This window comes from Fukomys damarensis, unplaced genomic scaffold, assembly GCF_012274545.1.
Source record: "Fukomys damarensis isolate Sample0158 unplaced genomic scaffold, DMR_v1.0_HiC HiC_scaffold_18, whole genome shotgun sequence".
Lineage (NCBI taxonomy): Eukaryota > Metazoa > Chordata > Mammalia > Rodentia > Bathyergidae > Fukomys > Fukomys damarensis.
In genome coordinates this window covers 37,490,052-37,513,849 of record NW_022900930.1, presented here as the reverse complement: position 1 = coordinate 37,513,849, position 23,798 = coordinate 37,490,052, and the positions used below count along the sequence as shown (strand labels likewise).

The following is a 23,798-nucleotide window of genomic DNA, read 5'->3' as shown; positions in this document are numbered from 1 at the left end:
GAAGAATGTATGTTAAACCTAACACATAATGTTAGTGCCATGTTGGTGATGGACTTAAAATCATAAATTCATAAAAATGTGCATTACTGAGCTTGTTTTTTTGAGACAGGGTCTCACTATGTAGTTGAGACTGACCTGGAGCTCACTATGTAGTCCAGGCTGGTCTCGAACTCACAGTGATCCTCCTGCCTCAGCCTCCTGAGTGCTGGGATTACAGGCGTGCGCCACCATGCCTGGCTGAACTTTTTGATTTAATTTCCTATATTAGTAATTTTAAGTTGTTTTCATCAAAATTTAAAGTATGTTTCATTTATTAAATCAATTTGAACTCTAGACACATTTTAAGTATGTAAAATAATTTATTATATAATGAAGACCTATTTCAGATCAATGTGGAAAGAATGGGTTATTCAATTATAATGGGATTGAGAGAAATCCATCTTACTAATATCATAGATCAAAGTGAATTCTATGTGTATTCAATTATTTAAAAATATAAGGAATGGAACTAATAGAAGACTACTAGTAGTAGAAGACTTGTGAATGTTTGGAAGGGCATAGAACTCTAAATTCCTTCTATAGAGACTGGACACTAGATAGTAAGCCAGCGAATGACATACAAAGCAAAGGAAAAGACTACAAAGAAAAAACCTATGATTTGGCGTTATTGTTCTTAACATAAATATCTTATTAATGGTCTTTATTTTAGTTACAAAATTTGAAAGGCACATGGCAAACTTGAAAAATATTTATAATATATGGTAGAAGTCAGTGCTTTCCCTAAATAAACAATTGCACATCAATAAGAAGATATATATATATCTCAACATAAAAATCAACTAAAGCATATAAAAACATATGTAAATGTCACAAAATAATAAAAATGATCATGAAACTGCTCTAGTTTTATTACTCAAAGAATATAAATGGAATGAACTTTGTCATTCACTGAAGTGACAAACTTTAAACATAAATGCACTGTAGGGGTGATCAGAGAGAGAGTTTAATATGATGCTGCTGGGTATATTGCTGTGTTTTATGGGGAGGCATTTAAAAATACATCTTTAAAATGTAAGTATTTTGGCTAAAAGTGAATTTTTATTTAAACATCTTTAGCTAAAGATGTGCTTAGCTTTTAGTCGTCAGCCTGTTTCTTGAGATTTCCCCAAGGACATTATAGATATGCACGAAGGATGGCTATAGAGGTGTTCTTGGTATTTAAAACTTGTTCATGGTGGAACAGCTGAGAATTTCAGTCCTAGTGCAGTGGCTGTGGGGCCAGAAGGGCTGGGTTTGGGTCCAGGCTTGAGTACACTCAGTTATGTTGTCTCATGCTGTTCCATAATTCCTCAGTGTTTCAATTTAAACAAGAATAAAATGAGAAGCGGTGTGGGCACAATCTCAGAGCGTGGGTCTGAGAATTCAGTGTGTCACATAGTGTTTAATAAATATTAGTTACTATTTTCATTTATGAATGGCAGATCCAGACATTGGATAATACTCAGCCATTAATATATTTTCATTGACATGGAAAGATATTTACTATCTGTTGTTCAGAAAAACAAAGAAAGGCAGTATATAATATAATATGTAAATAATCACTTTAAAAACATTATGTAGGTGGACCAGAGAAAAACTGAAAAGATACTTGAAAATATTAGCAGTGGGTATCCTTAGATGGTAAAATTTTGAAGTCATTTTAATTTTCTTTGTGCTTGTTTGCTCCTCAGTATTTTCTACAGTGAGCATTGATTTGTAGCAATAATAAAATAAACCAAAGAGATAAGGAAAAGAACACGCCATTCTTTTTCTTTTACTGACACACAATAATTGTATATATTTTTGGGGCACAGTGAGATCATTTAATACATGTATAAAAACTATAAAGATCAAATCAGGGTAATTAACACTTCCATGTCCTTGAACATTTATCATTTCTTTACGCTGCGAAGCTCCAGACTCCTCTCTTCTAGTTCTTTGTAAAATATACAATAAATTGTTGTAAGCTGCAGTTTACTGTGCTGTAGAACACTAGAATTTATTCCTCTTCTGTTAATGTATTTTGGTAGCCATTAACAACACCTTATTCTAAATTACACTTTTCTGCAATTATGAGTAGTCTATATGATAGTTTTGATACAGTAAAGCTGGTATGCTAAAAATAATATAGGCCTTATGGGTTCATAGTCAGGATTTCGAATTCTTAGCTGTGTGAATTTAGATAATGTTATTTAAAGTATCCAGGTCTCAGATTCCTCCTTGTAAAATGGGGATATTTTGGTGCTAAATAAAATCATTTGTGGCTGGGTGTGGCAGCACATGCCTGTAATCCCAGCATTCGGGAGGCTGAGGTAGGAGGATCACTGTGAGTTCGAGACCAGCCTGGGCTACACAGTGAGTTCCAGCTCAGGCTCAAGTGCATAGTGATACCCTGTCTCAAAAAAAAAAAAATCATGTGTGTGAAGCTTGTAATAGCTAAAACTTGGAAACAGCCCAGTTGCTCATCAACTGGAGACTGGATAAAGAAGATGTGGTTTTTCAATAAAATGGAGTACTACTCAGCCATAAAGAACGAGAAATTAGAGACATAGCTAAATAGTGAAAGGCATCAGACACATAAGCTTAAATATCTCACAATTTTTCTTGTATGGGAAACTCAAAGTATACATAAATCAGAGAGCAAAATAAAAGATACTAGGAAACAGGGACACAGATCTTTTGCTAAAGAGAAGGGAACCAAGAAATGAAGGAGGGGATGGAGGACAGGAGATTCGAAGATGTAAGAACTGAGATGTGTTACATACATATACTAACTCCCCACAGTGAAAGTAATCGTTGTGTCCTGCGAACACGTACTGATCAAAATAAAATTAAATCTCTAATCTTTACTACAGCTTGCTCCTGAGACGAAGGCTGTCATTCACTGGATTATGGATATTCCTTTTGTGCTTTCTGCCAATCTCCACGGAGGAGACCTGGTGGCCAATTACCCATATGATGAGACGCGGAGTGGTAGGTATCCTTCCTGCTTCTCTGTGGCTTAGTGCTTATGATTCCTGTAGCAAAGTTTATCAGACTATTTCTGTTATATTCTTCTAAGAGGCAGCTATTAAGTGAATTTGCCTGTGGAAATACATTTGTTTAAAGACATCCTACAACTATTTCATGTGATCTTGGTATAGTTACTTGGCAGGAAGGAATTGTAACTTTTTTCAATGTTTAGGTGAGAAGAGAGACATAACCTTAATAGAACATTTAGATAGGCTTGGGTTTGGGGTCAGTCCTGGACCCTGGGAAAATGAAGAGACTATAGCAGAAATTATGCAGCATTGTGTACAAGATGGTTTAACAATGGAGATCACCCTGATGAGGGGTCAGGGTCCATGCAAATCCGTGCACGTATCTCAGGGTGAGCTCACATTTATGCAGTGGGATCACTTCTGCTGGTGTGTGTGTGTGTGTGTGTGTGTGTGTGTGTGTGTGTAAATTGGTAGTTTGGTTTTCTCTAACTAGTTTTAGTTAGATGTCAGGGAATGCCAGCTGTATCCAGTTTTTGTTGCTCAGGAAAGTTCCTGCTTTGGATCCATTCTTAGAGGCCATTAAGATTAAGCTCTTTGTAAAAACACAGGACAATAATTTTAGATACTGGAAACCTTGAGATTTCAAAGCAACTTATTTAAACAATATCGTAAACATATGTTGAAATTTTGTGGTTCATCAATAGCTGGGGAACTTGGGCCAGACTTTCTTATTCCTGTATTTTGTAATACAGGAATAAGAAAGTACAGTATCAAATAGACACTATTTACTTCTGTAATATACATAGGGGATATAAAAATAAAAAACCAAGTGCTGTATAATATGTGTGAGAGTGTTTTGTGGTGCTGCAAGGTTGAAAGTGGTGCATTTTATTTAAATGAAGTTTTTCACAATGGAAATCTTGCTATTCCAGGCCTACACTGCTGCGACCTTATCACTTTTTCTTGTGAAGCTTTCAATTAACAAATACAATGTGCTTTCTACTCACTCTCTCCTTTCTAGTGTCAGAAATAGGAGTTGTTTGACCCCAAATCTGAGGGTAACTTTTCAGGATGTAAACTTTCTCCCCTTCCCCGCGAGTGACGTAGCTGAAAAATAGATCCGCAAGAGCTCGGTACCAAATCACTCTTCAGAGAACGAGGAGTTGCCTTTTCCTGTGTCAGTTTCTTTCATGTTGTGGATTTGTTTCCTAGGTAGTGCTCATGAGTACAGCTCCTGTCCGGATGATGCCATTTTCCAAAGCTTGGCTCGTTCGTACTCTTCTTATAACCCGGCTATGTCGGATCCCAATCGGCCGCCTTGTCGCAAGAATGATGACGACAGTAGCTTTGTAGACGGAACGACCAATGGTGGGGCTTGGTACAGTGTGCCTGGGGGTGAGTCTCCGTTTTGCGTGCTGATGATGTGATACTGGCTTCTTTGTGATTACTGTTTAGGATTCACAGAGTGACTTACATTTGGAGAATCTTCAGTCTTACTGAAAAGAAGCAGATCAAACCTGTACTTCTTAAAGTTAACTTTATACGGGAATAATATATAATTTAGTTTCTGTTAATTTGAAAAAAGCAGGTTTCTAAGTGAAAACCAACTAAAGGTGTTCATTGGGGAAATAGAAATTGAATATTATGAATTACCCTACTTTTTAAGTTCAGACCTTATGCAACAAGATCGTATCCTTATTATTGGTTAGTCGTGTTTTACTGTAAGTAAAGGCATATTTTATTGGGTATGCTGTGGCCTTGACTGCATCCTAGTGTGCGCACTTTTTCTTTTTTTAAGAAGATGGAGTAGGGTGCTATTTGACACAGTTTATATGTTTGTATGCTCTACTGTAATAAGCATTATTAGGTCAGGCAGGGTTTTACCTGTCACAGAGTCGCAAAGGATGAAGCCATGTGCAGGGCCGTGACGGGAGGAAGCACCTTCCTCAGCCATCAGACAGCCCTCTCCAACCCTCTGTCCGAACATGGACCCCACAGAGCTCTTATTTTATAACCAGGCGGACCACTACTAGGGTGGCACAATATTTGTCCCAACCAAGAATGAGAAGCTAAATTTGACAATATTGGTACTTTAAAAAAAAAATTCTTTGCCTAACAAAAATTTTCTGTGGCTCATGTGGGAACAAGAGAGAAAGTTAGCTCAGTGGCAGCCCTATGTAATTATAGGAATTTGTTAAGATTTGCTTAGTTTTGTTGCATTATGCCTTGAGAAAAATATTCTTCCTGTTTTTTTCTGGTATGTGTTTATTTTGCTTTAGTTTATATTTTACACTTGACCAGATCAGATTTAATACTTTTTCCCCCCGCTTATAACTTGAGAAATAAGATTTATGTCAGATTTAGGATATACAGTAAGTAAGTCAAATGTATCAGATGGGAAGGAATTTTATACCTTTGCTCATATAAAAACTTTAGTAAGTCCATTGGAGTTAACTTTTGGAATAAATAGTGTATCATTTACATAATATCAAGTAAATAATATCAATATTAGTACAATACTGATGGTAGTAATATTTGCAATAACAGTATTAGTGATTGTGTCCCACAGTAACCAGCCAAATACCTTTTTCATGGTTTTTCAGTTCTCTCTATAGTGAATTAAATCACTATCTTGAGCCAAGTTTTCTGGAAGCAGAGCCCTAGACAGTGATTTTGATGTTTGTAACTTTTGGGAATTACTCTTTAGAAAAAGTCACTCTTTTAGGAAAGCCCTGTAGGGAATAAGGGAAGTAGGGAAGGACAAAGTTAGATCTGGGGATGGTTGTGGCCTCGGGCAACATCCAGCTTTGGCCAGAGCTCCTGGGAGCAGGGCCTGAAGCATAACTCACAGGAAGGTTGTCTCTTTGTTGGGCCAGGAAACTAGCTTTCGGTGGCTGCCTGTCAGTTAGCCATTGATTTATGCTGCTGGTAAGGAATGGGATGTGTAATCTCTTAATTCAGGGGGCTTCTTTCAGAAGGAAAGAGGGGCCAGCTGTAAAATCTTAACACAGGTAGGTGGTGGGTACTAAGAGCATCCAGTACTAAGCTGGATCAGATTCAAGTTGTGAGTGCAGAATCTTCTGTCTGGTAAAGTTTGAGTATTAGTAACATGTCCTATGAGTGGTAGCTACTCAGTGATTATTGCATTAATATGTAGTATGTTATCAAGACCCCTGAGATCTTATGATTGCCTCTGATACCAGTCAGAGTGAAGAGTAGTGTACCAGATCATCTCACATGACTCTCTAAGTTGTTTTCTGATAGAAAGGTACCCTTAGAGGGATGTACTTTTCTTAATAGGTCTGCAGGGATGGGGACTTTCACCTTGTAGTCCCTTTTGAGCCCCATTACAGCAGTGTGCAAAGTGGATGGCTTCTGCTTTCACATCCTGCAAGAGCAATGCATGAAGCTAAGTCCTTGCTTCAGAACCTGAGAGAGATGGTGCTTTCAGAGCACTGCTGGCCCAAGTGTGTTTTCTGATCCCCTGTGGTAGATGATATATCTATGGTTTCCCAAAGGCTCCCCCAAATGCACTGTTGTGTCTTTTGCTTAGCTCTGAGTAGAGTGCAGAGATATTCATATACTGCATATGTGCATATATTGACTTTCCACTGGTGCTTTGGCAGGGATGCAAGACTTCAATTACCTGAGCAGCAACTGTTTTGAGATCACAGTGGAGCTTAGCTGTGAAAAGTTCCCACTGGAAGAGACTCTGAAGAGCTACTGGGAGGATAACAAAAACTCCCTCATTAACTACCTTGAACAGGTAAACTATCTAGCATCAAGCAAAAGATTTAAAAGCATTTAAATCTTGTATACAGCGGTCCTTGAAGAGGACTCCTGTGCAGGGGAATCCATCTGAGCCATTATTAGGAAATAGGCATCAGTTAGGTTTTCATTTGTCATAGATTTTGTAGCTCATGACCATTTACTGCTTACCCTGGAAGGTTGTGAACTGAGGCACAATTTTATTTTCATCTGTGTATATGTTTTAGTTACTTTTTTTGTTGCTGAAACAAAATACCTGACACCCAAAGTTAAAGAAGGAAAAGTTTATTTAGACTCACAGTTTGAAGAAGTTTCAGTCTATAATCAGCTGGCTCCAAGGCAGGGTGGCACAGCAGGCAGGCAGGTGGGCGGGCATCCCAGAGGAGAAACAGTTCATGGTGGGCAGAAGCTAGCAAAGCCAGCAAGGGGCCTTAGCAATGTTTTTCTGCCCCTTTTATATTCTACCTAGGACACTGGAATTAGAGTGCTGCCAAGTCAATCAGGGGACTGATTTCATAGTCACCCCTTTAGTCTTAGCACCGCCCCAGGAATCAATCACACACTCTAGATTCAGCCACCTCTGAAAAGCTGCACCTGTGACTGCATGAGGCTTTGTGGGGGCATCTAGACATGAGCCATAACAAAATATTATTCCAAGCAAGGGAAACTCTGAGAGCCTCTCCCCGCCTGATCGGGATGGGCCTATGAGATGTCTCAGGCAGTGCTGGACAGGAGTGAGGAAGGTGCATCGGGCACAAACTGCAAGGAAGAATTCACGTTCAGGGTCATGCAAGGAGGGGTTGTGCTCCAGACAGCAGTTCCCGAAACTCTGCCCTGTGTGCCTCATTGTCTCACCCTAGCCTCAGGGACACAACAATAGTTGACATTGACTGGGCACTTAGCCTTTCCAGGATCTGTTCTCACTGCCTTCCATGTAATCATCGTGTGTTTAATCCTCATGACAACAACCCTATGAGGAAAGTTATGCCACCATTATCATCTATGAATTAAAGATGAAGAATCCGGACTCCGAGAGGTTCAACCACTTGCCCGAAGCTATTCTATCATGATTTAATGAAGGCTGTGTAGTTTTGGGGTCACTGTTACAATGCTTCTCATGCATAATGCTAGATCTTGACCAGAGTCTCTTACGTTGTCCCTCCAGTGGGATCTCTGTAGAATTTGCTATATGTCTCACAATCTGCTAAACTAGAATGCTTCACCCACTCAGATGCCTGTGGATAGTCTCATTCCCTCCATAGCAGACATTGGTACTGGGCCGTCGTGGTAGAAAGACTTCAAGATGTCATTCTTTGCAAGCAGTGCCTTAACCATTGTCAGATTCTATTTTGGATGTAGCCATTTACCCCTGAAGTCAAGTAGAGCGATGTTGATTTCATGTGCCAGTGGGTTGTCCAGACTAATTTGTTAAACTAATTTGACGTGAACAAATGCTGTTAAATCAAGTTAACTGTTTATACACACATACACTAAAATCACAACCAGTTTATTTAAAAAATACAATTAATAGGAATTCTTTTGCACATGTCACATATCTATGTGACACCTTAGTACCAGAGACTACCGTGGAATAGATGTACTGATGATGAGTCCTGACTAAGGAACACTTCTTCTGTACTTCTTTTTTCAATCAATAGATTCTTGCTGCAAGTTGGCATAAAGATATCATTCATGAACAAAAACTAAGACTAATTTGGAATATTGGTGAGAACCTCACAGGATGTTTCCTTTTAGTTATTTAAGTAGAGCTGTCTTTGTTTCAAGACGTTAACTGAATAAACACATTTTGGGGTAGAGAAAGAAAGATGGGGTTATTCGGTGTGTTTCTTACATGAATGTCAATGAATGCCTTCCTAATATAATGCTTCATACTTTACACATTAAAAAAGTACACTGAGCTCCTTTCATGTTGCAGGCACTCTCTGGAGCACTGGGAATAGTGAACTCCTGCAGAAGGCTTCATGTTAGTGGGTCAGAAATGTGACTACCTTATCACAAAAGCGGGTGGTAAATGCTAACACAAGGGTAACTATAAGAAGCATCGAGTGGACACAGAAAGGTCCCTAAACCCAGTTGTGGGTGTTCAGAAAGGGCTCAGAGCTGTATTTACTATAGTCACCAATATGGCCATCATCCCGATCAACAATTAACAAACAGTTTCAGCTGTTGCATAAGTTGTCTCAGTTCTTGAGAAAATTGCAATAAATTAAATAAAACACAACTTTGTGCCACCAGGAAAGAGGAGAACATGTGTCATATGTATGGTTCTGGGTGAGCATGCATCTAATGCATCTGGTCATAGAAATGGGCTGAAAACGAGGGATGACATTCTACAGTCCTGTTTCAAGCCACTTGGAATGAGAATTTTCTCTGTCTGCTGAGTCTCATGATCACCCTTGACTTGGCATAGGTGTTAGGGCATCTGCCATGTAGAGAAGGAAGGGTGGTATTTGTACAGAGCACTCATGCAGCTCGCAGCACAGAATGTTCCAGTTTAGGGAATCAAAAGCCGATGGAAGATCTGTGAAGACTGACAGAAATTCTGTTGGCATTGTCTCCTTCACAGCAGTGCTTACTGATTAGTAACTGAACAGGTGGGCCTAGAGTTTAAGCATGGACTAGTTGACAACTCATGGAAAACAAGTGATTAGACGATCTAATTCTGTAATTGGGTGAGTGGAAATCTCTTGCAGAGTTTTATTTAGTTTTTGTTTTTTTGTTTTGGTACCGGGGATCGAACTCAGGTCCTTGTGCTTGCGAGGCCGGCCACTGAACTGCTGAGCTAAATCCCCAGTCCTCTTGCAGAGTTTTAAAGAGATGCTTTCAGGAATGAGAATTGTAAAGCTAATTAGAGTAAATAGTTTGCTAAGAGGGGCTTCCCATTCAACAGCTACGGAACAGTCTAGTCTCAAAATTCTCAAACAATTTTTCAAAGAATGGTTCACGGGCAGCTGTGCTGGAATCATCTACAGGTCTTATTTTGCTATTGCATCTCTGAGATTCTGAAGAATCTCCACTTTAAGGGAGCTTGGGGTGACACTAAAGTACTCAAGCATTTAAAGACCACTGATGTAAATAGAACTAAGCAAGCGTGAAGGATCTTCTGGATGCCTTCTTAGCTTTGGTTGAAACTGAAATGTCCTGAGGCCTGGAGAGAGGTTATTACAGGAATGACAAATGTAGTAAAACAGCTTCCCCAAGTCACGAGTGAAATTTGAGCTGTCGTGGTTTCCTTTGCACAAGCCATCAAGTGACGGTGATTCAGACAGAACTCCAGGTTATTTATGACAGCTCATAACGCTTCTATTGGGATTCATTACTATCGTGCAGTTTGCCCACTGAAAAAAGAGTAAAGAAAGGTATAAAATTTAAAGAATGATGAAAAGAGAAAAAAGTTGCCATGATTGACAGATTGCAAATAAACATTTATTTATTTGACTACTAACCTGAGTAGTGTAGTGTAAATTCTGGTTACAAAGTCAGAGAAGTCATAACATTTACTAGGCTGTACTTGTGCCTAACACAGATGAACTGTGTTTTTGAGGTACCGACTTTGTTTCCAGTGTTGAGGGAATGTGAAGCCTTCATTTCTTGAAGGTTTATATTATTGATGATACTAGGATTACTGTGACTCAGGATGAAGAAAGTACTTGCAGGTAAATAATTCCGTTTGCAAGCTAAGATCATTCTGGATTTTGTTGAACAGTTCTCAATGAAAAATCTTGGCCCCAGTTAACAAATTTGTATTTTATTCTTTGGTTTACTGTCCAGTGCCCTCTCTAAGTATCTTTTATCATTTTTCCCCTCCATTTTTTTCTTTCAGATCAGGGATGACTCTTCTTTCAGATCTGAATGACTTTTCATTCAGAAAGCTAACTTGTTTTCCACTAAATACATTTCAGTCTTTCAATTTTGGTCGTTTAGTTTATAAATACATTTTGGAAAAATGTTAGAGATCCTCTAGGTTCTAAATATTTTTAAGAAATGTGTTCACTCTTGCTGCACTATACTGGTTGTGATTAAAATTATCATTCTTTCTGTTCCTTTGTGGTCCTGGCTGTCGAACTTAGAACCTTCACACTGAGCTACATCTGCAGGCCCCTTGTCCCCTTTGATTTGTCATTTTGAGACAGGGTCTCACTACTAAATGAAACGTAAGACCTTTGGCCTCCAGACTGCTGGGATCACAGGCATACACCATGTCAGACCATTATTTCTAACAGTAATGTTTCTACTATTTGTAGTAAAGTTTGTACTACGTGTAGTAAGGTTTTTACCATTTTAAAATTGTTTTTAGGGAACAATACATGCTATTTTTATAGAATTATAGAGTTTTTTTTTTAAATAAAAAAGCTATGCTGATAACCAGGGCATCTCTTTGGTAAAACATTGTCTCACTGCTAAGTTTATTCTCTGATGAAGAAAGGATACTTGAGATTTATTCTACTTTCAATAGGGAAACAGTCAAGTATCATCAGTATCAAAAAATGTTCACGTTTGGAGGCCTGGTAGGGTGGGAGATTGGGGGATATTGTGTTCAGTTAGTGACTTCTGTTCGATATCCCAGAAGGTGTACTTTCATAGAGACCTGGAGCTACTCTCTGTTACTTTCAACACATGTGGAGTTAGAGGAAGTATCTTTTAAAAATTCAGAAAAAACTGCTTTTGTAGTTTATACTGCAGTAGCTCACGGGTGTTGCCTCTCAATGCAGTGTATTATTCCCTGTAGCAACTCTTCCACTTTCCTTCTAACTCAGCATCCAATTTTCAGTTACAAAGTTCACTAATCTTTCATGCCATGTATATTCAATCCAGCTATTTCCCGAATGGGTTTAATACATAAGTAGGGACAGTATTTATTTTTCCTCCAGGATGAGCCATAATATTCCTGTTAACTGTCTTTCCCGAAACACATATCATTTATGAAATGTATCTCTTATGAAAGGTATATGCCTATATCTGTATCTGTATTTAAAAGAGGGAGAGGTCATACAGAAATGTGCTGAAAGTCAAACTTTATAAATATGCCAGTTTTTGTTTGTTTTTCTTTGTGTGTGGGGGGTACCAAGGATGGAACTCGGGACCTTGTGCTTGCCGGGCAGGTGGCGGCGCCACTGAGCTAAATCCCTGGCCCTGATTTTTTGTTGTTATTTAGAATGTGCTTCAGAGTCTTCCTTTGACCCAGAACAGGATATCAATATTCAGGTTACTTCTCATTTCTCTTCTTGAGAAAAAGCCAAGAAAAGAGAACACACACACACAAAAATAAACTAGCTTTTGAGTGTGTTTTGATTCTGCAATAGCAGGCATCTGTCGCATTTTATTAGAAAATGAAGAGATGCCTGGTATGAAACATATGTTTCTTGGTTGTTCTTGACCTTCACAGATACACCGAGGAGTTAAAGGATTCGTCCGAGACCTTCGAGGTAACCCAATTGCCAACGCGACTGTCTCCGTGGAAGGGATAGACCATGATGTCATATCAGGTGGGTCTTCTTGGCTGTGATCCGGAGGCTTCAGCTTTGTGTCCAAGATCATATTTAATTATAAGCATAGTCATAATTCTTCTGCTATTTAGGCAAAGCAATTGAGTGCTTCCTCTCTCCTTCCTCAGTCTCTGCCCCAGCTGTGATCTAGGTAAAGAGGTTCCTGCCTCAGAGCAAGTCAGGCAGACTCGGGGCTGCTGCTGTATGTGGCAATCGGGGTGCAGCAGGGGGCGCCCTTTCCTCAGCTGTTTTGCAGGCTGCGAGGTGATGCAGTCCCCTCCCTAGAGTGTGCGGCTGTTTGGGTAAAGGGAAAGCGAGGCAGCAGGGACAGTGACCTTCCAGGAGCAGAGCTAATGCTATGAATTGCTGGACAGTAGGAGGGAGCGCAAAAAGTAGAAAAGAAAGTAATTCCCTGTGAACTGTGTGCGTAGGAATTCTAAAACGTTTCTTCTTTTAATCCTTAAACCCACAGTTACTCAAGGTGGAACAGGATATTACAGGATTGAGGGGGGACATCAAGGCAGGTCTGTCCGGGTATAAAGTCCCATTTTCATTTTCTCAGTTTGGGGAATGTGAGGTATATATCTCTCAGTTCCTGTTAAACCTCCATATTTCTAGCTTGGATTTTTTTTTTTTTTTTTTGCCTTTAAGATTTCCCCTCTAAAACCTCATTTATTCATTCACTTAACAAATATTTGTCAATATCTCGCCAAGCACCAGCATCCTTCCCAAGCAACACTCCAGAATCCCTTCCAAGATTCCCTCCCCTTAACCCTTAGGCACAGGAAACCTGTTCTCTGTGAATCCTGCTGTGCTGTAAAATGCTGTTTACTCTGCCTCCCATAAGGCGAAGAGCGGGGAGAAATCTAACCTCCGGAAGAAGTAGGAGAAATATTCCTGGGCTGTGGGCTCTAGGACAGTCCAGTTTAGTGAGGACAGATAATAGGAAGGAAGTAGCAACAGGAAGGAGGAACTCTAAGGTAGAAAGAAAATAAGTTGTGTTATCCTGGAAGTTTAGAAGGCTTTCAAGAGGGTGGAAGTGACAGAAAGCGTAAAAATGAGCCTGGTGACGAATCATTGGATCAGCAATACGGAGACTCAACAATATCGGTGTCAGTGGAGTGAGTGTTGATGGCCACATTGGAGGGGGCCCAAGAGGCAATAGAAAGGGAGCTGCTGGTGAGACAGAATAGTGACCAATCTTTCCAAAAATATTGCCGTCAAGCACAGACGATAATGTGGCACTAGGGGAAAGGAGATAAGTAGGCTAGAGGTAGATTGGAAAAATAGAGGGCAGCGGGCCTCTATTTTTTTCTGATTGTATCTATTTTCTCAGCGAAATAAAATCTGAAACATTTATAGAGATGAAGATGTATTAGAGGTGTTAGTAAAAAGGAGAAAACATGAATTGTCTACCACAACCTTTCAGATTGAAGTGTGGTCCATCCTAGCCAGTTTAACATCAACCTGAGCGTTGGACATACAGAATTTCAGGCCTTATCCCAGAGCTAGGGAATCAGGTTTTGCATTTTACCAAGTTTCTTAGGTTATTGCTAGGTTCCTAAGCTTGAGAGGCCCCGATTTAGGAAAATGAGAGGTTGAATGGACTAGTGAGGTGTAGATGAAAGATATCATAACCCGTCTAAGGCTGGTGTTCAGGAATGAGAGACAGACCACCATGGGTGTGTTTTTTCAAGCTCCTTGCAGCCACATGGAAATAGGCATAGAAGGCTGGAGATTATCCAAGGTTGGTGGTTTTTTAGATGTGTATGAGCAAGAGGACAAAACAAATGAGGTAAAGACTCAGGCACAAGACTGGTAAGTGGCGGATTATGGAATCCCATCTAGGTTAGGTAGGCAGCTAGGAAAGTGAAAGAGATGGACGCGTAGCTCTTCTTAATTCTCCAGAAAATCATTGAAAATGCACTTTCTCGAAGTCACTCCAGGCTGAATCTTTAGAAATCTAAATTCTGATGAGGATACCAGTGGGCCATACTTTGTGAAACGTTGATGTAGATTCTTAGATCACTGGGTCTTCCTCTGTCAAGAATGAAAATGTAGTGCCATATATTCTGACCTCACTGTTTAGGGCTTTATATTTCTTTTCACCTGTATTACTCCTGACATGAGTGGAAGATCTGTGTCTTAGAAGTCTTATTGGGCGCTTTAACATTAATATCTGTAAAACAGCTCTAAGAAATGAGACCTGGAAGCTTCACATTCTGATAGAATTTCATCAAATTTCCCATGTACATACTTTAAAAGTAAGAACTCAAAGAAGCTGAAATGAGCTACAGTGGGTATTCTTTAGATCACACAATTATGCGTTTTGCCTCTGTGCCTGCAGTGTAACTTGATGCTTTATTTTCCTCCAGCAAAGGATGGTGACTACTGGAGACTCCTTGTACCTGGAAACTATAAACTCACAGCCTCAGCTCCAGGCTACCTGGCAATAACCAAGAAAGTGGCAGTGCCCTATAGCCCTGCTGTCGGGGTAAGTAATCACAGTAACTAAGGACTATAATAATAATCAGCTCCCACCATTACCAAGTATATTTGAGTGACATGTGAAAACTTCATAATAACCCCACGAGTAGTTTCCATTATTATTATTACCACTTAACAGATGGGTAAACTGAGGCCCAAGATTGTTAAACAACTTGACCAATGTCTCATTGATGATTAAATGCCATGCAACATGAAGAGTTGTTATCTTTTCTTGGTTTTTGAAGAGATTTGCAATAAAATTTAAAGGTACTAAATTTTTATTTGTTAACCTCAGTTTCACTCTAAATGGGATTCTGTTGCAATTGACTTTTTATCTCTAGCACCTAGCATATACAAGAAGTATTTTTAAAGAATCAGTAATGCCTGAAGATAAAATTTGGGCATTAGCCAAACATTTATTCCAAACATATGATAAGTTGAGCACTACCAAAATCTATAGCTGATCTAAGTGGATATAATTAATTTTGTTGAGAAAGCAGTGGCAATGATAGTACGCTTTACTCAGGGCAGAATTTTGCTATCATCTTTGTATTGTATTATTGGAACTATACACAGGATGGCCTGTAAGAATTCCAATCAAAAGGTTTATTGAAAAAATTTTATTGTATTTTTCTCTATGTACTTGAAATTTGGAGTACAAATACTTGGTTTTGCAAACAAACTCTCTGGAGTTTTAAAACCAGTATTTTGATTTTGATGACAAGTGTGTGTATGTGGGATGGATATGTATTAAAATCAGAAAGTACCTTTGGGCAAGCAAATGCTGGAAAAAAGTATCTCTAGGAACAAGTTGGAAAAGGCTCAACTATTTCGCTGGTGCGTCTTTCTGCCATGCTGTAGTTGGGTGATGTAGTCCATGTTACCACATTCTAAGGTAGCCAAAGGTTCAGGTGGCCACATCAAGGAACTCTTAGTTCCATCTCTAATGGGGACTCGAGAAGGACTGGGTTTGGGGCTGCACATTCAGCTTTGCCCCATGCAGAGTGTGTGGATTCCTGCAGACCTGACCCTCCGGTTCACAAGGAGAGTGGGGTGGAGTTATGTCAATTTCTTTAACACATTTATAGTTTTGGAAAGCAGAACCTTGTGGACTGGGACTCTAGTGCACTGAGCTGTATTTTGTATTCTTCCACCTTGTAGGAGGAAATTCAAGGGTAAAGGAGGAGCTCATGAAATAGTCAAAGGCAGAAAATTATGTTACATATTTTTATGAAGGAAATAGGCAGGAACAAGGAATTTTATTGCGCTATGTTTTAAAGCTATTAGATTGAAGCAGAGCTCAAACATAGTGGCTTTGAATTTTATTTTATTTTTTATCACAAGAGATTTTTTTTCTGATCTACTTTAATTCAGGTGCTTGGATTGATTTTATTCTTTAAGCCCTAACACTGCTCTCATTTTAAAGATTTGTATTTTTAAAAATACACAATTTGATAATAGTATATTCTTGATTTGTTTTTGTCAGGTTGATTTTGAACTGGAGTCATTTTCTGAAAGGAAAGAAGAGGAGAAGGAAGAGTTAATGGAATGGTGGAAAATGATGTCTGAAACTTTAAATTTTTAAAGGGCTTCTAATTAGCTGCTTTTAATCTATGTGATGTAGTATGATGTAATGTGGCCACTTTATTTTAGATTTTTTTGCAGTTACTACTTAACACTGATTTATTTTTAATCATTTACATATTAATCAACATTACTTAAATAGACTCTTAGGTAAAAAAATATAAGAACTTGTCCTACTTCATTGTCTTATATAGCATTCATTTCCCTACATACATTACATGAAGGACTTCAGAAAAGAGCTAAGTAATCTTGCCACCTTAGGCTCAAATCCAATATTCCAGGTATTATTTGCAATACAGAATGTTTTGGGTAATTCTAGCTTTTAAAAATTAGTGAAGTTCTTGTAATGTAATGGTTACAGTGTCATATAATGAATGCCACTGAAGAAGTCAACAGCTTATAGCGTGGCATTGTGATCTCTCTCTTACAAGAATTAAATAGTTCAGTATAAATTGTCACTTGTCTCTTGTGTCGATTAGCTGTGTTAGCATGATCTTGATAATGCATTTTTGGTGGGAAGAAAATGTATATGTTTACCAAGAGGTTTTATGAATGCAATGGGAAGTGAGCTGTTTAATAATTAGGGGGACAATAGTGTTATGGTCATCAGTCTGTTAACACTACTTCAGAGTTCAGGTTTACTCTTGGTTGTAGATTGGCCCAGAATTGCATTCTGAATGAATAAAGATTAAAAAAAAACACAACACTCCATGGTGTATACTTTAATTCTGTATGGCGTTTGGTGTAAAGTTGTGGTCTCATGTTGAAAAAAGTATTTCTGTGATAAGGGTGTCTCATTTGTTCATCACTTACATTTTAATATTTCTGGACTGCTGTATGACAGTCAGTATTCAAACTACGTGTATCGTTGTGATGGATGAAAGGTTCTAATTTCATGAATCTTATGGATCAATTGTGGACAGAGAATTTAAATAAATATACACAGTTCATATGTAATTATGCATTGTGATGAGTAAAATGAAAGAATAAGAATAAGATGTGGGTTGAAAGAATTGTCAAAGCAACTGAAATTAGACTGGGTGAAAGGAGTCAGGGATAGGGTCTTAATGCATAGAAGCTCAGACCTAAAAGATGAGTGGGTAAAACTGTGCAACTTTTGCAACAGACCCCTAAATGGATAAGGGTATAACTACAAGAGAAGTGTAGTTCTTGCTCAGGTACCTGTATTGGACAGAAGACAGAAAGATGAAGTGGTTTTTCTTCATAGTTTGTGACCACATTCTGGGACTTATTCTGACAGAGAATCTGCCATCTTCTACATGTGCACACCACATTTGCACTAGTGGTCATTGTCATGTAGCTAGTGGGAGAGGGGAACATACATGAAGCATGTGGAGGCATTTTCATCAGCAGGCTTGGGAATAGTATGTACATCATTCTGTTCACATCCTACGCCTAGACTTGTGTTCCCTGGTGACTGCAAAGGGTTCTGGGAAATGTAGTCCTTCAGTCAAAGTGGGTAGGTAAGGAGAATGTGGACTTTTATGAAATCTAATAGTTTCCACCAGATGAAAGAAACAAAAGGTGCAAAAGCATTGCAGCAGGAAAGAACATACAGTGGACCCTTGACCTGTGAACTCAGTTTGTTCATGAGGGCTGGTTGTAACTCAAGTTGGTTAGTTGAAAGCTCGGGTTCCTCTACACAGCCTTTAAAGTGTTTTTCCTATATACGGACAGCTTTCAGTGTCCTTAGAGAGAGACACTGACCCAGGATTTCTCAGTTAACTCCACATGGGAAAGGATGTTGTAATGTCCCTTCTAGAACTCTTGAAGGGTTAATTCTATATCTGAGACCGCCTAGAAGCACCAGTAACTGTCATTCGGGTCATAACTGAAAACTTTGGCTGTAAGTTAAAATTAAAATTCCAGTTATAACTCAAGTTGTTCATCTCAGGCTGGTCGTAACTCAAGGGTAGCTCATTGTAGCTTGTTGGAAAACTTAAAAATAAAAAATACGCAGAGAGGAGAGATGTAAGAGGTGGAAGTAAACCCAAGAAAGTAGACCAGGAAAAAAGTCCTGCAGGATCTTACAGGCTGGAATTGAGGATTTAGGCTTTTGTTCCTAGAATCACTGAAAGTCCTTAAACTAGGCCGTTACACGATCTAATTTACATTTTAAACATCATTGCTGCCACTGTGCAGATAATAGACACCAGGTTGAAATCTCTTGCAGGGCTCCAAAAGAGAAGTGACTTGGCGGTGAGGAGAATAATGGGGGCAGGACTGAGCTCTGAGAACCTAAAAGGGTTTCTTTGCTAGACATATTGATACACATCTGAATCCTAGCACTCAAGGAGGCTGAGGCAAGAGGATCACAAATTGGAGCCCAGCCAACTTAATGACCTGGTAAGACCCTTTGGCAAAATATAAAATATAGTGTGCTGAGGATGTAGGTCAGCAGGAAGTCCCTGGGACAAAAAAAAAAAAAAAATTTTTAGGCCCGGAGATTTAGCTCAGTGGTTCTACCGCCTGCCTTGCAAGCACAGGGACCCAAGTTTGATCCCGGGTCCCAAAAAAAAAAAAAAAAAAAAAAAAAAAAAAAAGATTTTTAGAGGTTTATAGAAGTCAGGATATGGTAGACTACAGTACTATAAGACGTAACCCCGAATCTCAGAGGTTTAACTTAACAGTAATTTATTTTGCATGAAATCTACAGGTTCAAAACGCTCCTCAACGCTCTCCCTGCCTGCAGTAACTGAGGTGTAGGCCCCTCCTACCTTGTGGCTGTGCCATCTCAAGTTTCCCTTCCATCTCCTGTCTTCCTCCCAGAGGTAACTGGAGTCACTTCTGCTCATAATTCATAATAGTTGTACAGCCTTGCTTAACCAAAATGTTTGGTGAACAACACCATTGCTGCCATCGTGCTCCTTCTTGGTTGCCAACACAACCATGCTCCTTCTTCTAAGTAGCAAACTCGATGTACAAGGGAGTTACAACAAATCATGGCTTTCACTTTCAGGTTTGGGATTGGCAAGGGATGCTATGGTAGTCTCTATACTAGTTCTGTGTGTAATCACTCCTAACCCCAGAGAGCAATTAATTAAACAGGCGGGCTTTCTGTACCCCTCATGCTCAACACACAGTGATAGAACAGGATCAAGACAACATCTGCAACGCTTCTGTCTGAATCAGTGAAGACCAAAAGGTAGCACTTGCTGGTCTGCAGCAACTCTGAAATCTTGCCCAGCAGGTACTTTGTAGGACCCCTGTTTTGGGGGGATGGAAAACATTTTGTTCCTGGTTTCAGAATTGATTCTCTTCTCCCCCTCTTATTTTTTCTCCATGCCTCTAACTGCTGTCTTGAACTCTTTTTTCTTAACTCGGGCTCTCTGTCAGTAGAGGTCCAGAAACATGCACTCCCATGGTACATTACCGCAGAAGGGAGGAGAGACTGGAACCAACAGTGGACTTTCTATTGCCTTAGCCTGCAGGTGACACCAGGCAGCTGTGTTCACGTTTCCTAGGCCCAGGCCCGTGGCTTTGCATAACTGAACACAGTGCAGGAAGTGCAGGGAGACAAGGAGACTGCACATCTCTGCCATTGGGCCACGCAGAGCACACGACTGCTGTTCGAAGGGACTTGTTTTGTGCAGGCCGTCTGCCCATTTGTCATGTGTTTCCATTCCTAATGAGCAGTCCGGTTGAGTGCCCTTGGAAGGAAACTCCATTTTCCGGTTTCCTGTGTTGAGGGAGCTCTATGGGAAGAACAGTCTTGGCCTCCAGTCCCTAGGCGCACACACTCACTTCTTACTTCAGAGAGTTCAGTTCACTAATTATCAGGTGATGACTCACGACAGGAAGGCGGAGTAAACCTTTCAAAGGACCAGCCCCTTCCCCTTTTCCTCCCCGGAGCAGTTCTGACCTGTCCTCAGGTGCAGAGGTAGGCTTTGGGTGCGTGTGTACTGGAACGGAGGAAGAGTTTCGTAGGCACCTGATACTAATAGGATCTTTGGTCCACAGACTTTCTAACATCATTTTCTCCAATAATTTATCATTAGTAGAGCTAACTTTTGTCTGCTTATCTCTGATCTCTTTCAAATGGTTCTGAACATAGGCATGAAAGAGATGAGCATTTTGTATTGAAATCCTAAATTCTTTAGGAGTTATAATACTTTAATATTTTAGTTGTGGACTTTTTTTTTTTTTTTTTTTGGAAAGTGAAGTGAATACTATATGCCTCTGAATATAGTCCAGGATGATACTAAGGTTTCTGGGAAGATATGTCATATTTTTATTTCATATAAACCACTGAAAATTCTGAATTAAGATTTTTTTATTTAGTTTGCAACTGAAGGATGCAGCATGCAAGTGCATGGAAGCCGTGCCAGCTGAGGGTTAAACAGATCTGGGTTATGAACAGCAGAGTCAATTAGTTTTAGGTGAGGGGGGTCCTGGAGACTCGATTTTGATGAAATAATACAATTTGAGCTATGCTTTTTCCACCTTGACTGTGAAAATCTGACATATTACTGCGGAAGAACTCATAACCTTAACTCATATGTTGGTTTAAACATTTTTAACATAAACAAAGATAAATATTACTTGCAGAAAGGGAACTCTGAACTTTGATATTCATATTTTGTTTATACAGAGAAACTCTGAAATCTTTCCATGATTTGATGTTGTGGGAAGCTAAGAAACCAATCATTTGTTCTAACATATTACTTAACTTCTATTTCCAAAATTCTCATGGGTATTGTCTTCTGTGGTTATGATTGGACGGCATTTAGAGTTTCGGCTTCAAAAAAGTAAAAATAAAATATGCTTGGCCTTTTATGTCTCACCTTGGAAATTCACTATGTTCTGCTTTTGTTATTTTAAATAAACATAATTCTAGGTACTTATAAATGCTCTAATTTTTTATCCTCTTTCTTTTTGCTCTCCTTTACTCTTTCTCTTCTCTACTACCTTTTTTTATCTATCCCTCCCTCTCTCACTACCCATTCTGTCTCTCCTTCTCTCTTTCTCTCCCTCCTTTCTTTCCTTTTTCTATTTTTCCTTCAGCAGTCGATGAATTAACTTAATGATTATGAATCAACTTAATGATTATGAATCTTGAGTTTCTTGGGTAGTACATAAACTCTAGTTTTATGTGGTTAGTTTAAATCCTTTCAAATTTCCCTAAGATTCAGTGATTTTAAAAAACAAGACAAAAATTTAGCTTAGCTGAACTGAGGGTCAGTGTGATCCAAGCTGATATTTAATATGTCTGGAATTGGTTCTGCATCTTCTAATCTACCCTACTGATCCTTGAGTCTGTTTCTTTGCTAGTTCTATGCTGTTTTTAACACAGTGGCTTTGTAGTATAGTTTCTAGTTGGGGATTGTGGTACTCCCTGCCATGTCTCTGTTGCCTAGAATGGCTTTTGCTATTCTAGGTCTCTTCTGGTTCCAAATGAATTTTTGTATTGTTTTCTCTAGTTCTGTGAAATATACTGTTGGGATTTCAATAGGGATTGCATTGAATCGGTATAACAGTTTTGGCAGTATGGCCATTTTCAGTATGTTGATTCTTTCTACTCTGGAAAAAGGGATATCTTTCCCTTTTCTTATATCTTCTTCTAGCTCTTTTTTTTTAAGTGTTGTAGTTCTCAATGTAGAGGTGTTTTACTTCCTTTGCTAGATTGATTCCTAGATATTTCATTTTTTTGTATTATAATGTGAAAGGGATTATTTCCCCAAATTCTCTCTCAGTGAGCCTGTTATTTGTATATAAGAAAGCTATTGATTTTTGAGTGTTTACCTTGTATTCAGCTACTCTATTGAATCTGTCCATTAAGTCTAGAAGTCTTTTGGGGCAGTTTTTGGGTCTTCTATGTAGAGTATCATGTCATCAGCAAATAATGACAGTTCAACATCTTCCTTTCCTATCTTTATTGTTTTTATTTCTCTTGTCTAATTGCTGTGGCTAATGTTTCCAAAACTATGTGGAAGAGAGGAGTGGGGACAGTGGACATCCCTGTCTTGTTCCTGATTTTAGCATGAAGGTTTTCAGTTTTTGACCATTATGTGTGATGTTGGCTGTGGGCTTTTCATAGATAGTTTTTATCAGGTTGAGATAAGGGCCATCTATCACGCACAGCTTAGAAAATGAGAATTTCTGGTAGTTATTAATCTGTCACCTTTAACTGTGTGAATTAAATAAAAATTGAGGCTAGAGCTCAGGACAGGACAATGACCTTTATGACTCCCCCTGCCCTTATGTGGTGTGAATCCAGGTACCAGCACAGCCAGGATGACAGAGGTGCAAGGGGTGGTGGTGGTGGTGGTTGTGGGGAGGCTGCAGGCACCCATGCAGCTCCTCCTCTTACTGATCTGCTGCTGAGGTCAGGGGGCTCCATCTTAGCTTTTTAAGTGTTATACCCACTTCTTCTTTTTTCTATTCTTTTCTTTTGAAAATTCATCCAGCCATTAGTAAATATTCTCCTTGCGTTTGCTACCAGGGTTCGCATAGCCCTTCACCGTGGTCTGCAGTCAGCATTACCATCACAGCAATCATGGTCATTGCCATCACCACTGTCTTGTTACCAAGTGGCATCTCCTGCTACACTCTGAGCTAGGCTCTGCAGTGCAGTGGCTTGTGTTCCCACTATAGCACTGTAGCTACAAAGTATAGCTGTGTTTCTACGGGACAGATGGAGGAGACTCTATGGCTGATCTCCAAGCCATCCTGCCTCACCTCACTTTTCCATGACCTGGAATGATTGTACTTGTCTTGATTAAGTGTGTCTTTGTTTTATATTCTGTTGATTACTTCACAGATGCTAATTGCTGTACTCTGGGTTTTAGGAAAGTACTTATTACCTATTATGAAGGAACGTGGTTATAAAACCATTGCTCTAGTAAGTGGATTAAGGTCCTGTCTATAGACTTTTAACATGTGGAAATCAACTAGGTTGATCAAGTTCCCTGTGAGCTTAGTGGTAGGAAAGATGTTAAACTTGGCTGCAGACAGGGCTGTAGCCAGACATGATTTAGGGCTGGTCAGAAACACAGCAGAACAGGGCAGCTGAGGAGGGGAAGACCTAGACCTAGCACCATAGCCTCTTACCCCTCCTCCCAGCAAGGGGAGCAATTTCCTGGGAAGCCACGCAGCTACTCATTCTGGTTGTCGAAATTCTGTCTTGAAGTTATAGTCAGTGCTGCAGAGGTGGAGTGCAAGTGTGTAAATGCAGTCCTGAAGTCAGGCAGAAACTGATATAGTTAAGATTTGACAATAAAGGAAAACTGACCCTTGGCATCAAGGAGGCGGCTATGCATAGGGAGGCTCTGATCCTAGACAAAGGCTCCTGGTCAGTGAACAATTTAGAAGCAAGGCTGAGGGTCCTGTGGGGCACATATTAAATAGATAAATATATACAAGGCTCTTAGAAAACAGCTTGGCATGAAACAAGTGTGCAAAAATACAGTTA

General features: G+C 39.4%; 1 protein-coding gene across 1 annotated transcript in view; it reads left to right on the top strand.

Moving 5' to 3' along the window:
- Cpe (carboxypeptidase E) overlaps positions 1-17,072 on the top strand; it is a gene marked incomplete at its 5' end in the record, with an annotated part of 109,789 nt that extends 92,717 nt beyond the window's left edge. Inside the window, 6 exons of the mRNA XM_010629900.1 lie at positions 2,895-3,012; positions 4,233-4,415; positions 6,647-6,786; positions 12,196-12,295; positions 14,671-14,789; positions 16,269-17,072. Of these exons, the coding sequence (XP_010628202.1) occupies positions 2,895-3,012; positions 4,233-4,415; positions 6,647-6,786; positions 12,196-12,295; positions 14,671-14,789; positions 16,269-16,367 (759 nt within the window). The remainder of the gene's footprint in view (positions 1-2,894; positions 3,013-4,232; positions 4,416-6,646; positions 6,787-12,195; positions 12,296-14,670; positions 14,790-16,268) is intronic.
- Between the last annotated feature and the right edge of the window lie 6,726 nt (positions 17,073-23,798).